At 41.0% G+C, this 11,945-nt stretch overlaps 1 protein-coding gene across 1 annotated transcript; it reads right to left on the bottom strand.

Moving 5' to 3' along the window:
• Positions 1 to 4,812: 4,812 nt before the first annotated feature.
• LOC147977785 (uncharacterized) lies at positions 4,813 to 11,353 on the bottom strand. Its single transcript, XM_087545956.1, has 7 exons — positions 11,020 to 11,353; positions 7,726 to 8,334; positions 7,465 to 7,602; positions 6,877 to 7,135; positions 6,559 to 6,656; positions 6,221 to 6,439; positions 4,813 to 5,755 (listed from the first exon to the last, which is right to left on the bottom strand). Exons 2-7 carry the CDS (start codon positions 8,281 to 8,283, stop codon positions 5,078 to 5,080), a joined length of 1,950 nt encoding a protein of 649 aa, XP_087402082.1. The 5' UTR covers positions 8,284 to 8,334; positions 11,020 to 11,353; the 3' UTR covers positions 4,813 to 5,077.
• Positions 11,354 to 11,945: the final 592 nt, after the last annotated feature.

Raw genomic sequence — 11,945 nt, forward strand, 5'->3', positions numbered from 1 at the left:
ACTGCTATAACTGTATCTGTAGCGCGGTTTAAAACACCGCGTTGCTGCTAATTAGCACCAACGTGCGTTTTTAGCCCGCGCTACTGCTAATGTTCTATGTATAAGGTTTTCCCTAGTAGTGTGTGGAGCTCTTACTTAAACTCTGTTGAATAAGTTGAATTACAATTGCTTAGTGATTGAGAACATAGGTTGTTGAGTTTTAAGAGAATTCATTGTTTGAACCTTAACATGTGAATTGGTTGCTACTATAACATGAGAATTTTTATAATAAAGAATTGTTGTTATGATGCTAGAAAAAGTGATTGAAATTATCATTGATCAAACTTATGCCCTTTGCTAGCATTCACACTTCATAAATTATTTCTTTTATCATTTACCTACTCGAGGATGAGTAGGAATTAAGCTTGGAGATGCTGATACGTCTCCAACGTATCTATAATTTATGAAGTATTCATGCTGTTTTATTATCATTCTTGGATGTTTTACAATCATTTTATAGCAACTTTATATCATTTTTTGGGACTGACCTATTGACCCAGTGCCCAGTGCCAGTTGCTGTTTTTTTTCTTGTTTTTTACATCACGGGAAATAAATATCAAATGGAGTCCAAACACCGCGAAACTTTTTGGAGATTTTTTATGGACCAGAACACACAGGATGGGCCAGAGAAGCACCTGGGGGGTGCCCCGAGGGGGGCACAACCCACCAGGGCGTGCCTGGAGGCCCAGGCGCGCCCAGGTGGGTTGTGCCCACCTTGGTGGCCTCCCGCACCCTCTTTGAGAAATAAGTAAAGAAAAAGTGCAGCAAGGTATTTTTGAAATAATAGATCTGAAAACAATATGATAAAAGATAGACCCGGGGCCGTATATTTCACTAGTGGCCTCTCTCGAGAAAATAACATACAGTGGGTAAACAAATTACTGTTGGCCAATTGATAGAAGACCAAATAATTATGACGATATCCAAGGAATCACGTCCAAGATTAGTAGACCTCCTCATGCCTGCATCTACTACTATTACTCCACACATCGACCGCTATCCAACATGCATCTAGTGTATTTAGTTCATGGAGAAATGGAGTAATGCAATAAGAACGATGGCATGATGTAGACAAGATCTATTCATGTAGGAATAGACCCCATCTTTTTATCCTCAATAGCAACGATATGCGTGCCTTGCTACCCCTTGTGTCACTAGATGAGGACACCGCAAGATCGAACCCATCACAAAGCACTTCTTCCCATTGCAAAAAAAATCAATCTAGTTGGCCAAACCAAACCGAAGTTTCGGAGAAGAAATATGAGGTTATAATAATCATGCATATATATAAGAGATCAAAGAAGACTCAGATAATATTCATAGATAGATCTGATCATAAACTCGCAATTCATCGGATCCCAACAAACACACCACAAAAAGTCATTACATCAAATAGATCCCCAAGAACATCGATGAGAACATTGTATTCAGAATCAAAAAGAGAGAGAAGAAGCCATCTAACTACTGCCGACGGACCCATAGGTCTATGGTGAAGTATTCATGCATCATCAGAGGAGCACCAATGAGGATGATAAACCCCTCCGTGATCGTGTTCGCCTCCAGCAAGGTGCTGGAATAGGGATCTAGATTGGATCTCGTGGTTCTGGAACTTGCGGTGGCTGGAATTGTGTTTCGTCGACTCCCCTAGGATTTATATAATATTTGAGTATTTATAGAGCTGAGAGGCGGTGGAGAGGACTCCCGTGGGCCCCACCACCCACCTGGGTGCGCCAGGGGCTTCCGGCATGCCCTGGTGGGTTGTGGGCCTCACGGGACTCCCCTCAGGTGCTTCCTTGGCTCCCAAGTTGTCTTCTTGGTAGAAAAAAATCTTCAAAAAGTTTCGTGGCATTTGGACTTCGTTTGTATGGATATTCCGCGAAGTAAAAAACAAGCAAGAAACATCAACTGACACTTGGCACTATGTCAATAGGTTAGTCCCAAAAAATGATATAAAGTTGATATAAACTGAATATAAGACATCCAAGAATGATAATACAATAGCATGGAACAATAAAAAATTATAGATACGTTGGAGACGTATCAGTCGCCGTCGTAGTTGGTGTTGCCAGCCAGCGAGGCCATGAGGGGGATGTGAACGGCTGCGAAGATGAAGGGGTCATGGATCTTGCACCCGCTAGGGAAGAAACGCCACTTGCGGGGGGAAACAGCGTCGCCTCGCCGGTAATAAGAAAGCTAGTGTGAATCTGGAGAAAAAAGATCCAGCCAACCTTGCGGCAAAGAAGAAGGGCGTCGTACTTGTTTTTGAGATGGCTGTGTTGGAGTTCCTTCCTCGGGAAGCCAAACTACAAGAGCGGAGCAATGGCTGGCTTTTGCATTCAGACGAGCTAGTCACTCAGTCATCATCTCCACTGTAGGCGCATGTTCACTGGTGAGAATCTCTTCTCAAGGAAACCAGCAGGTACTCTTCATTTTCATATAGAGTCTCTATTTTGACTCAAAAGATTCACTTTTCCTGGGACGATTTCAACCCTCATGCTTTGTTTGGATGTCCGTATTGGAGAGCTCCGTAATTGATTTGGACTTCCAATTCACTAAGCAAACTGCAACGTCTCTCATGTTTCAAACCAAATCTTTTTTGGATGATAAAATATGGAATTGCATAGCTACATTGCCATGAAGATTATACCTTGTTATACATGACTCAAAAATGAAATCTGCTCACATGTGATGATACTTGAATGAATATGTAGCGGTATAAAATAATTAATATTCTAGAAATGAATCACAAAAACACAATTGGTCACACAATAAGAACAATAACTCTCTTACGATAACATAACACAAATTCTAAGTAATAATAATAAATACTGCAGAGACTCAAATATGATAATTCCAAACTATACAAACACTAGTTCATAGGTATGTAGGCTCAAATATGATAGTTCCAAATAGTACACGGACTCAAATGTGATAGTTCCAAACACTAGTTCATATATAGTTCCAACATTAAGAAAAACGAGTGGACAAATATTTCAAAAACCCTAACCGTATGGACGAGACAACGGGGATTGTACTAAGATACCATGCGATATACAAAGTCTTGCGGTAGAGTAAGATTGAAGGTGTCTGCCGTCTGGGCAAGGCCGCACAGACCTTTTGAGTCCTTCCACATTGGGCACTATGAATAAGAACCCTAACATCAAGCCGAGAAAAAAAATTATGCATCGTTATTCTGGTGCACATATTACGGATATGAACAGAGCATCAGCACAAAAGAAACACGTGCACCCTTATTTGAAGAAGGCTAAGCAGGATACATGCAATTTTTCCTGGATCTCATGCATTGCGTTCAACTCCATTGGGGTTTTCTCGACTATGGAGAGTGAGGAGAGCAATGACAAATGAACAGCGGCACTAATTGTTGCTGGTGCCGCTGCTTCGAGCAGTGAAATTGCAGTGACCAACGGGAGTACAAGTGAAAAGAGAGTAGATCTACAGGACGACAGCAGAAACCAAGAGCAAGAGTGGAGGAGAGGATAGGATGTACAAAGAAGTTCATACTTCTGTGGAGCAAGCTTAGTTGGGACCACAAAAATAAATGCCTTGTAAGTCGAAGGAAAAATATGTGCGGTGCCGGAGGAAGAAGAACTAAAAGAATTATAATGAGTGAGACAAAAAAACGTTTTTGTACAGTAAATTCGGAACAATGAAACTTGGCACGATTATTTTCGTTCCGCAAGTTTGGAGAACAAAACTGAAAAGTTAAATCAGAATCAGATAGAAAGAAAATCGAAAGGCAAGTTACATTACAAGTTTGGTATAACCCAACTTAAAATAAGATCTAATAGGTTGCGAGTAAGAATAAAATCAAATATGAGAACAATCATTGTAGTTCGAAGAATGCAATCGTTGTGGTATATGTAAGTTAAGAAGTAAGGACATAATGAGGATTCTATGGAAAATGGCATAATATGTCATATCACAATAATGACATGGAATAAAGAGTCATTGAATTTGCAGTACAAAGAACCATCAGATGAACTTCCGATGTGATAGAACATGAAGATGACGATAGTTGGGCGGATGTAAAATGAATTGAGATAGAAGATGATGAAATGAGGGCAATGAAGAAACCATATCACCGGAAAGGCATGGCATTGAAAACTATCCCCTTGTTTTAAGAATCTGATGATAGGAATATTTCATCAATTTTTCATTCCTTATGAGCGGAAACAAGTTTTTGGATCACGTGACACATCGACGGCTACAGACGTATGCGTTGGTGTGTGTCCCTGTGAATTTCACGGGATTTTCTAGTTTTCATCCCTTATCAGCGGAAACAAGTTTAGCTTTCGGATCACGATGCACATCGACAGCAGCGGACAGATGCACATGTGCGTGTCCCTGTGACCCCCCCCCCCCCCCCCCAATAAGCATGGTCTATGGGTTATCCTTAGCAAAATCCACAAATTCCGGTAGAAAGGAGATTTACCCTTGTATTGGGTAGATACATGTAAAAAGTCCATAGTTATGATCTGTATCCCAAATAGATTCCTTCAGACCTTCCACGAGGTAGTAGACAATACTATGTGTAGTCGAAATCGCCCAACAAATGATCGAGGATGCACACCGACTGGAGGTCACGTTTACCAGCCTAAAAAATTGTTACAAAATCCAGTCCATGTTAACACGCACAGTCCTATGTTTTCTTGTGTTCATGTTGTCCTATCGGTGGAGGGGATGATAGGCCGGGGCATGCTATATGGAGAAAATAATTTTTGTATAACATAAACCACATCGATGAACTAAATCTTGGTCAATCAAGCAACATATATATTTGGAGTGCTTGCTAGACATCACAATTAGAATGGGCAAACTTACCCCAAATCCTGATAAATCAAGCAACATATGTATTTTGAGTGCTAGCTAGCTGCAACAAAATACTACTACAGTAAATTGCTGCATACGCCCATTGGCATTGCAACTGAAAACCATCATTCCTTGGCAAAAAAGTACTAGTCCAGTTCAAACTGACTTAAGAGGTCAACATAGGACAATCAGTATGTTACGATCATGATCACATCTTGTCAATGCAAACGTCAAGAGACACCTCCTTGGATGCCCCAGAACCAACCAGATAAGTAGGCGGCACCATCAAGAAAGACGGCAGCTCCTCCACGGCCACCTCCCCAGGCCTCGTGCTGCTCGTCACTGGCTTCATGGCCAACAAAATGCTGCCTTCTACGCTGCTCGGTGGTGGCGGACCATTCGCCTGAAGCTTGATAGCATACTGCGGCCATGAGGATGCCTCAGCTCTGATGCACACCACAGACACGCCACCGAGCACACCCATGACCAAGAGGAACACGCTGTCGTCCCCTTGCCCATGGAGCAGGCACCGCGGCCGCGGCACCGACAGCCGGAGCTGGTGAACTTGGCCATAATGGACCTTGTGCACTGGCATTGCGTGCATGGCGATCAAGTGGCTGAGGAGCGCCTGTGGTGAACCGACGAAGCCACAACCAAGCTCCGTGCAGAAGCACGGCACGTGCGAGCACACACTTTGATGGTCGTCAAGCTCGTAGTAGGGGACGTAGCTCCCGCAGCCATCATGGTGGCACTTGACTGTCAAGGAAGAGATGAGGGCGTCCAATGACCGGACGTGGCCAAAGCCACTGCCGTGCTCACACGTCTGGCACAGTTTATAGGGGAGCCCGATGAGGCATTTGTAGCAAGCCAAGTGCCCGGCATTGCACTGCACAAAATTTTAACGATTACGAACATCCTCAGACCTCGAACAAATAGAACAATAAATTGATGGAGCATCTATCTATTATCTTATAATATTAAATACTAAAATCACAATACATGTCAAAAATAGAGAAATATGCTAGAAAAAAAGTGCAGCCAAGGGATCTCGACAATTAACTATTAACATGATAGATGAAAGAAATTACCCATCTGTGCCCTAATTATTTTTCCAAACAATAAACAAAGAAAGTTGCGGTCCATAAAAAAACGGTCACTACTCTGCTCTAAAGGTTACTGGTATCATTAACGCTTCTTGGATGCAAGTACTGTTGTCTATCATGCAATGAAAGGATAAACAGAAGTAAAAATATATTATATAAGATTAAAAAAAATAACATGGTCGGCAGGCTGAAGCATGATGCCCTCGCATTTGCGAGGGCCACCTTGCTAGTTGGTGAAAGAAAATAACCTCGAAGACAGGGGGCTTGATGGGGCGGGAGCACACGCTGCAATTAAGCAAACTCATGTCCATCGTTATGGTAACTTCTCTGGCATGCTTCACTTGGCCACTCCTGGATAGCTCCACCTGCGCCTTCTTGGCACTCCGATCGTCCTTCTCCATCATCAACAGCAAACCCCTGCGCCTTTCCACGGTGGTATCCGGAGGAATCTGCACACTGTCCATAATCTGCATAGAATTCATGGAGGCAAACACATCACAAGTGGGACCCACAATGACATAGAGATGTTTCTCCATGTAATTAAAAGAATACAGCCGTGGAAGTGAAATGAAGTGCGGGAACAAACTTGTGCTGAATGCGGTTCATCAGAAGGACCAGCAGACTGCAATTGCTCGCCACTTGTTGGAAAAATTATGTGTTCTGTCAAGGAACTGGGCGCTGCAACTGTAAAATCAATGTTAAAAGGGAATTGTTTTCAATTCATGAATCATTTACATGTATGCTGTAGATATTTGTACAAGGATAACAAATTCATGATAATACAATACCGAGTTCATATCATGTTACGTACATGTTGATCGGGACAAATCGTGCGAATTAAAGGGTGAAAATGTTTATGTAAAATCTGTATATAACCTGTAATATATAGAGAAGGATTATGTACCTGATGATTGAGCTGGTGTATCAAACACTAGATTGTCAACAATGGGCGAGCTTGATGTATTATGGGTTGTTCTGGCATTGCCAAGCTCTGCTAAAATGGGATGCTTGTTGTTATTCTGATCGGTGTCGGTGATTGCAAACTGATCGGCCAGAGCATCAGTATTTGAATCAGAATCAGAGCATTTTACTCCTTCAACAGTGTTACCATTTGGCATGTTATTAAGCACCGGAGCATAGACAGACTCTTCTAGACAACGTACCTATTTGAATCAGAACACACATATTAATTGTAGCAAACAAAATCGCAACTTAGGAAAAAGAAAAAAACACGTCTGAAAAAAGTAACTCGAATATAAATTTGCACACGTAGTAAACTTGATCGGTCATTAGATTGGTTAAATAAATGCTACATAAATAATTCATTGGCAGAATGTTGTTATGGGTCTTTTATTGCATGTAGCAGTATAGACTATATAGCATGACATTCTTTTGAAACAAGGCATACGTTCATATAATAACACATATTGTGTTTCAAATAAATAGTATATCACAATTCACTTACGGAATTTAGTGGTGCACAAGTAATTACCGGCAGGAAGCTACCAAAGGGATGTGCAACTACCCATTTGGATGTGAAGCAACCCATTTCCGTAGTGACAACACTCAAGCGTGGAAAGCCATCTGGAACTATGAGTGTAGGGTGTTTCACAAGATCGATAAAAATGACCTGCATCTCAATGACAATTATGGAAATAAATTTTGTAAATTAACATGTGACATCAGCTGAATCAACCAGTTTATTATAGCATAATAATGATAGTTTCCCTAAGTGTGGTTGGAATGTTCTTACACTCAGAATGTGCACACAGCCCTTCACATGGACATACAATCTATCCGATTTTTTGTAGTCCTTGATTCCTTTGAATAGGCAATCAGCAACCAAATTGCACCAATCCATCTGTTTGAGATTACCAACCTGTTGAGCAGCTCCCAGAAATGACCTGCTGACATTCACAGATGTATTTGGTGCTAGATAAATTGCAAGTATCGCCATCATAAAGGCTATGCAGAATGGTTCCTCCTCAGTTATGCTGCACATTTCTTCCGCCACTTCCTTCGTGTTCTTCCCTCTCGTATCCCAAGTGTAGTGTTCATAGAGAGCATCGTCGACATGGAGACCCTCTATAACTTTGATGGGTCCTGAAGGAATTCCAAGGACAAACTTCACAAGGGGCCTCACTGGAATTGATATGCCTCCGTCAAATTCTAGCTTCTCGGTGTCACAATTGAACTTATCCACCAGCCATAGGGTTAGATCTTTATCCATCTTAAAATCTTGCATTGACAAGATGCTCTCAAACCCAATTTTCATGACAAAACCTATATGCTTGTCACTAAGACATTTCATAAATGGCGGAAGTTGGTCAGGTGAACATCTATAATGCACATTGGTTTTGTCCTAAAAACAAGGAACAAGTGGATTAGCCAAAAATATTTATTATATTATTAAAAAAAAGACAAACTACTCATCATTTTCATCCGCATAAGCTAAAAATATTGAACTCATTGATTTTGATTGTAATGGTTGATTTAATTTCCAATTAAGGTTGCACAAAACTATTGGCACGTGCAAAATTTGTCATAGGACATGATGACATGAGCAGATAGAACCGTACTATAACGACATATAGGAAAGTTAGAAACTCTCAATTTACCTCAAAAAAATGTAGGAAGTCTATCTCCTACTGAAAGGTACAACCATTGTCAAACAGATTGCATGCAAGGAAAAAATACGTTGGCTTCCAGAAACGACTCTGACAGGAGAACAAGAGGCATATACGGATTCTTCCATCGAAAACATACGCAGACTATTCCATGCTAGAAAAACACATGGGCTCACATGGTCGTAAAAATTCGCAGAATTCTTTGGTCGGCAAGGCCGAAAACAAATCCCAGTATTGAGAAGGCTGGAATCTCAAGACCCCACATGCCAACCCAAGCTGCACCTAAATAAGCTTCACTTTGTTCTAATAAAAAAACTAAAGGACCTTCACTTTATTGGTATAGATCAGATTAGGAATAAATTTGTGATAACCAGTCAGGTACCTCTATTCTTGAATTGATATCACTCTGTCTTATTATCCTACTTCGATTTTTTATCTCGATGTCTACTGCGTATTTGCCTTATATATTATGGAAATGGTACAATTTAGACTGGAAATAGTCTTTTAAAATTCATATAGGTTCAACATAAATCAATCAAGTGAGCTAAATTCTGGATTATTTTTACAGAATGATCATTTATATTTATACAAGGAAAATCAACCTGAAACTAAAATGTGAGAATAACTATAGTAAAATAAAATCTGTGAATAAATTTGGCCCAAGAAAAACATATACGAGCCTATATGGATAACGACCAGCGGTGGACAAAAGTGGCAGAGAACCCATGGAAATAATAGCAAGGGAATGAATGAAAGTGGACCGGAAATATATAAACTTCACATGCAGGTGATCTAAGAAAAAATCTTACATGCAAGACATGCATGGAAACAGATAAGAATATGGTACATATCAATTTCAATGTGATTTGTGTGCGATTGCAAACAAACATGTCATACGAGAAACGAGAAGGAACCGCACGATGATAAACATAGAGGAAAAAATATGTCAAATATGCAATTTGTCATTTTCTGTTATTCTACATGTAGTGCTAATAAAATGGTAAATATGGAGAAAATAAATGTATATATGCAAAACCAAATTAGATGCAAGGCAGGCATGTTCCGGGCTAGCAAGATAGCAAATCGATTCCAGTATGATTCGTGTATGAGTTTTTATTTTGCAGGTTAATATGTGTACGAAGTTGTATCCTACAAGAAAACACAACCATGTTTAATGCATGCATCATGTAAACTATGCAAGAGCATTTTAGTTGTGCCAAAATATACAAGTCTTAGAAAAATAACATGGGCACAACAAACAGTGCTATGAGAGGAGCGAGTTAAAGGCGTGCGCTTTTAAAACTATTGATTGATGTATATATATCTGTAATTATAATTTCATGAATGAAGTATTTACGAAAGGTCTAATAATAATTGTACACCATATATGAATCCCTAATTGTTTGGCTTGAATAATATAGGTGCTAAGACTATACATCCACTCTCCAATTAAGTGAGCTAAGCTCCATTTCTCTCTCAGAGTTATATTTCCATAGAATGCCAAGTAGAAAAAACACGTGAAGCACGAGAAGAAAGTGACATAAATTGGGAGTGATGGAGAGAATGTTTCATCACAAAGTGATAGAAAAATATATATTATATAAGGTATGTAATTAGAAATTTAATTGTGATAAGATTATGGAAGTAAATTAAAAAGAACATAGACACAATCACAGAGAACAGTACAGATGGTGCGAGGGATTTTTTTTCATATATATACTAACAATAAGACTTCTTATTCAATAGCCATACAATACATTAGGATGCTATAGAGCGTCGAGATATATGTGGATGCATATAATTCTATATATACAAAACACCACTGCAGCACGTACACCGAGAAGGTGAGTGGACAACGTAGGTCTCCTGATTCAGATGCAAACTATCTATGCTTTTATTTTAATTATAGATGAACAATTTTAAAAATATTAATGGTAGGAAGAGGACACCAGTCACCAGGGAACAAGGACTGCAAGACGAGAACTTGGAGCACTGTATACTGATACAGATTAATTGAGGGCACGGTAGACAGATCTCAAAACATCGTGTATGAGAGATCCGAAAACAAGCAAGATCCGAAGAGGGGAAACAAGCAAGATCCAAAAACTGATAAAGTAAAACTGGGTATTGATACAGATTAATTGAAGGCGCGGTAGACAGATCCCAAAACATCGTGTTTGAGAGAGATCGAAGCCCATAAACAGCGATTCAAGTTTCAAAGCAGTGAAACAAGCAAGATCCGAAAACAGATAAAGTAAAACTGGGTATTGATACAGATTAATTGAAGACGCGGTGGACAGATCCCAAAACATCGTGTATGATAGAGATCGAAGCAAATAAACAGCGATTCAAGTTTCAAAGCAGTGAAACAAGCAAGATCCGAAAACAGATACTGAAACTAGACGAAATCCTCTGCTTACCGGCTGTGGATGAGCCCGAGTTAGGGTTTGAGACTCGGAGCAGATGATAACAAGGGGAAATCAATCCGGAAGAGAACTGAATTTCTCTGCAAATCACGAGAAATCAACAAGTAGGGCGAGTGATGGTGCCGCTCGCCCTACCCGCATGATATGTACTGGACTGGAGTGGAGGAGCGGGGGGAAGAAGAGCTGTGTTTTCCTTTCCTTAATAGCGAAGCCAAAGATGCAGGGCGGCGGCTCGGGTTTGGTACTCCAGCGTTCGTTCGGAGAGGAAAAGCCTTTGGGCATCGATCGAACGACTTTCCTAGGCCGAGCGTTTCTCCACTGACGGGCTTCTTTTGGGTCAGTCAATGGAGTCCCACTTCTAGCTCGGGGCATCCAGCCCACCATAAAGAAAAAAAAAACTCAACGCATCCCTACTGACCCATGCAGCTCAAGTGGGCAACAGCCGTACCCGGATTCTCAAAAATCTATGTGCACGGTGGAGTGGCAAAATCAATCGAATAAAGGTGCTGTTGGTGTTATCTGCAGCGAAGACCAGGGGCGTTTCCTCGGAGCGTTGGCTGTCGTCTTCAAGGGATGTCGGATCCTGAAACTGTTGAAGCTTTCGCATCTCGGGAACCAATAGTTTTGGCTGAAGACTTGCTGCTGCGGAAGATAACCATAGCTACTGACTGTCTGAGAGACTGAAAGTGACCACTGAGCTCAGGTCAACCGATCTACTGGGAGGGTATTACATGATTACAGAGTTAAGCTCCTGAAAAACATTCTTTCGGGCATGTGATATACGAGCTGCGTCGGGGTCCGTCTTAGGGTGTGTCCGTGCGGGTGTGTGTTAGTTGGCGTCGTGTGCAGGGGTGTAACCGCGTCGAGCGTGCGCGTAGTCATCGGGTGCGCGGGCCGTGGAGTGCGGGACTTGGCGAGTG

Source organism: Triticum urartu, chromosome 3A, assembly GCF_056163025.1.
Source record: "Triticum urartu cultivar PI428250 chromosome 3A, HENAU_Tu73, whole genome shotgun sequence".
NCBI classification, from domain to species: domain Eukaryota; kingdom Viridiplantae; phylum Streptophyta; class Magnoliopsida; order Poales; family Poaceae; genus Triticum; species Triticum urartu.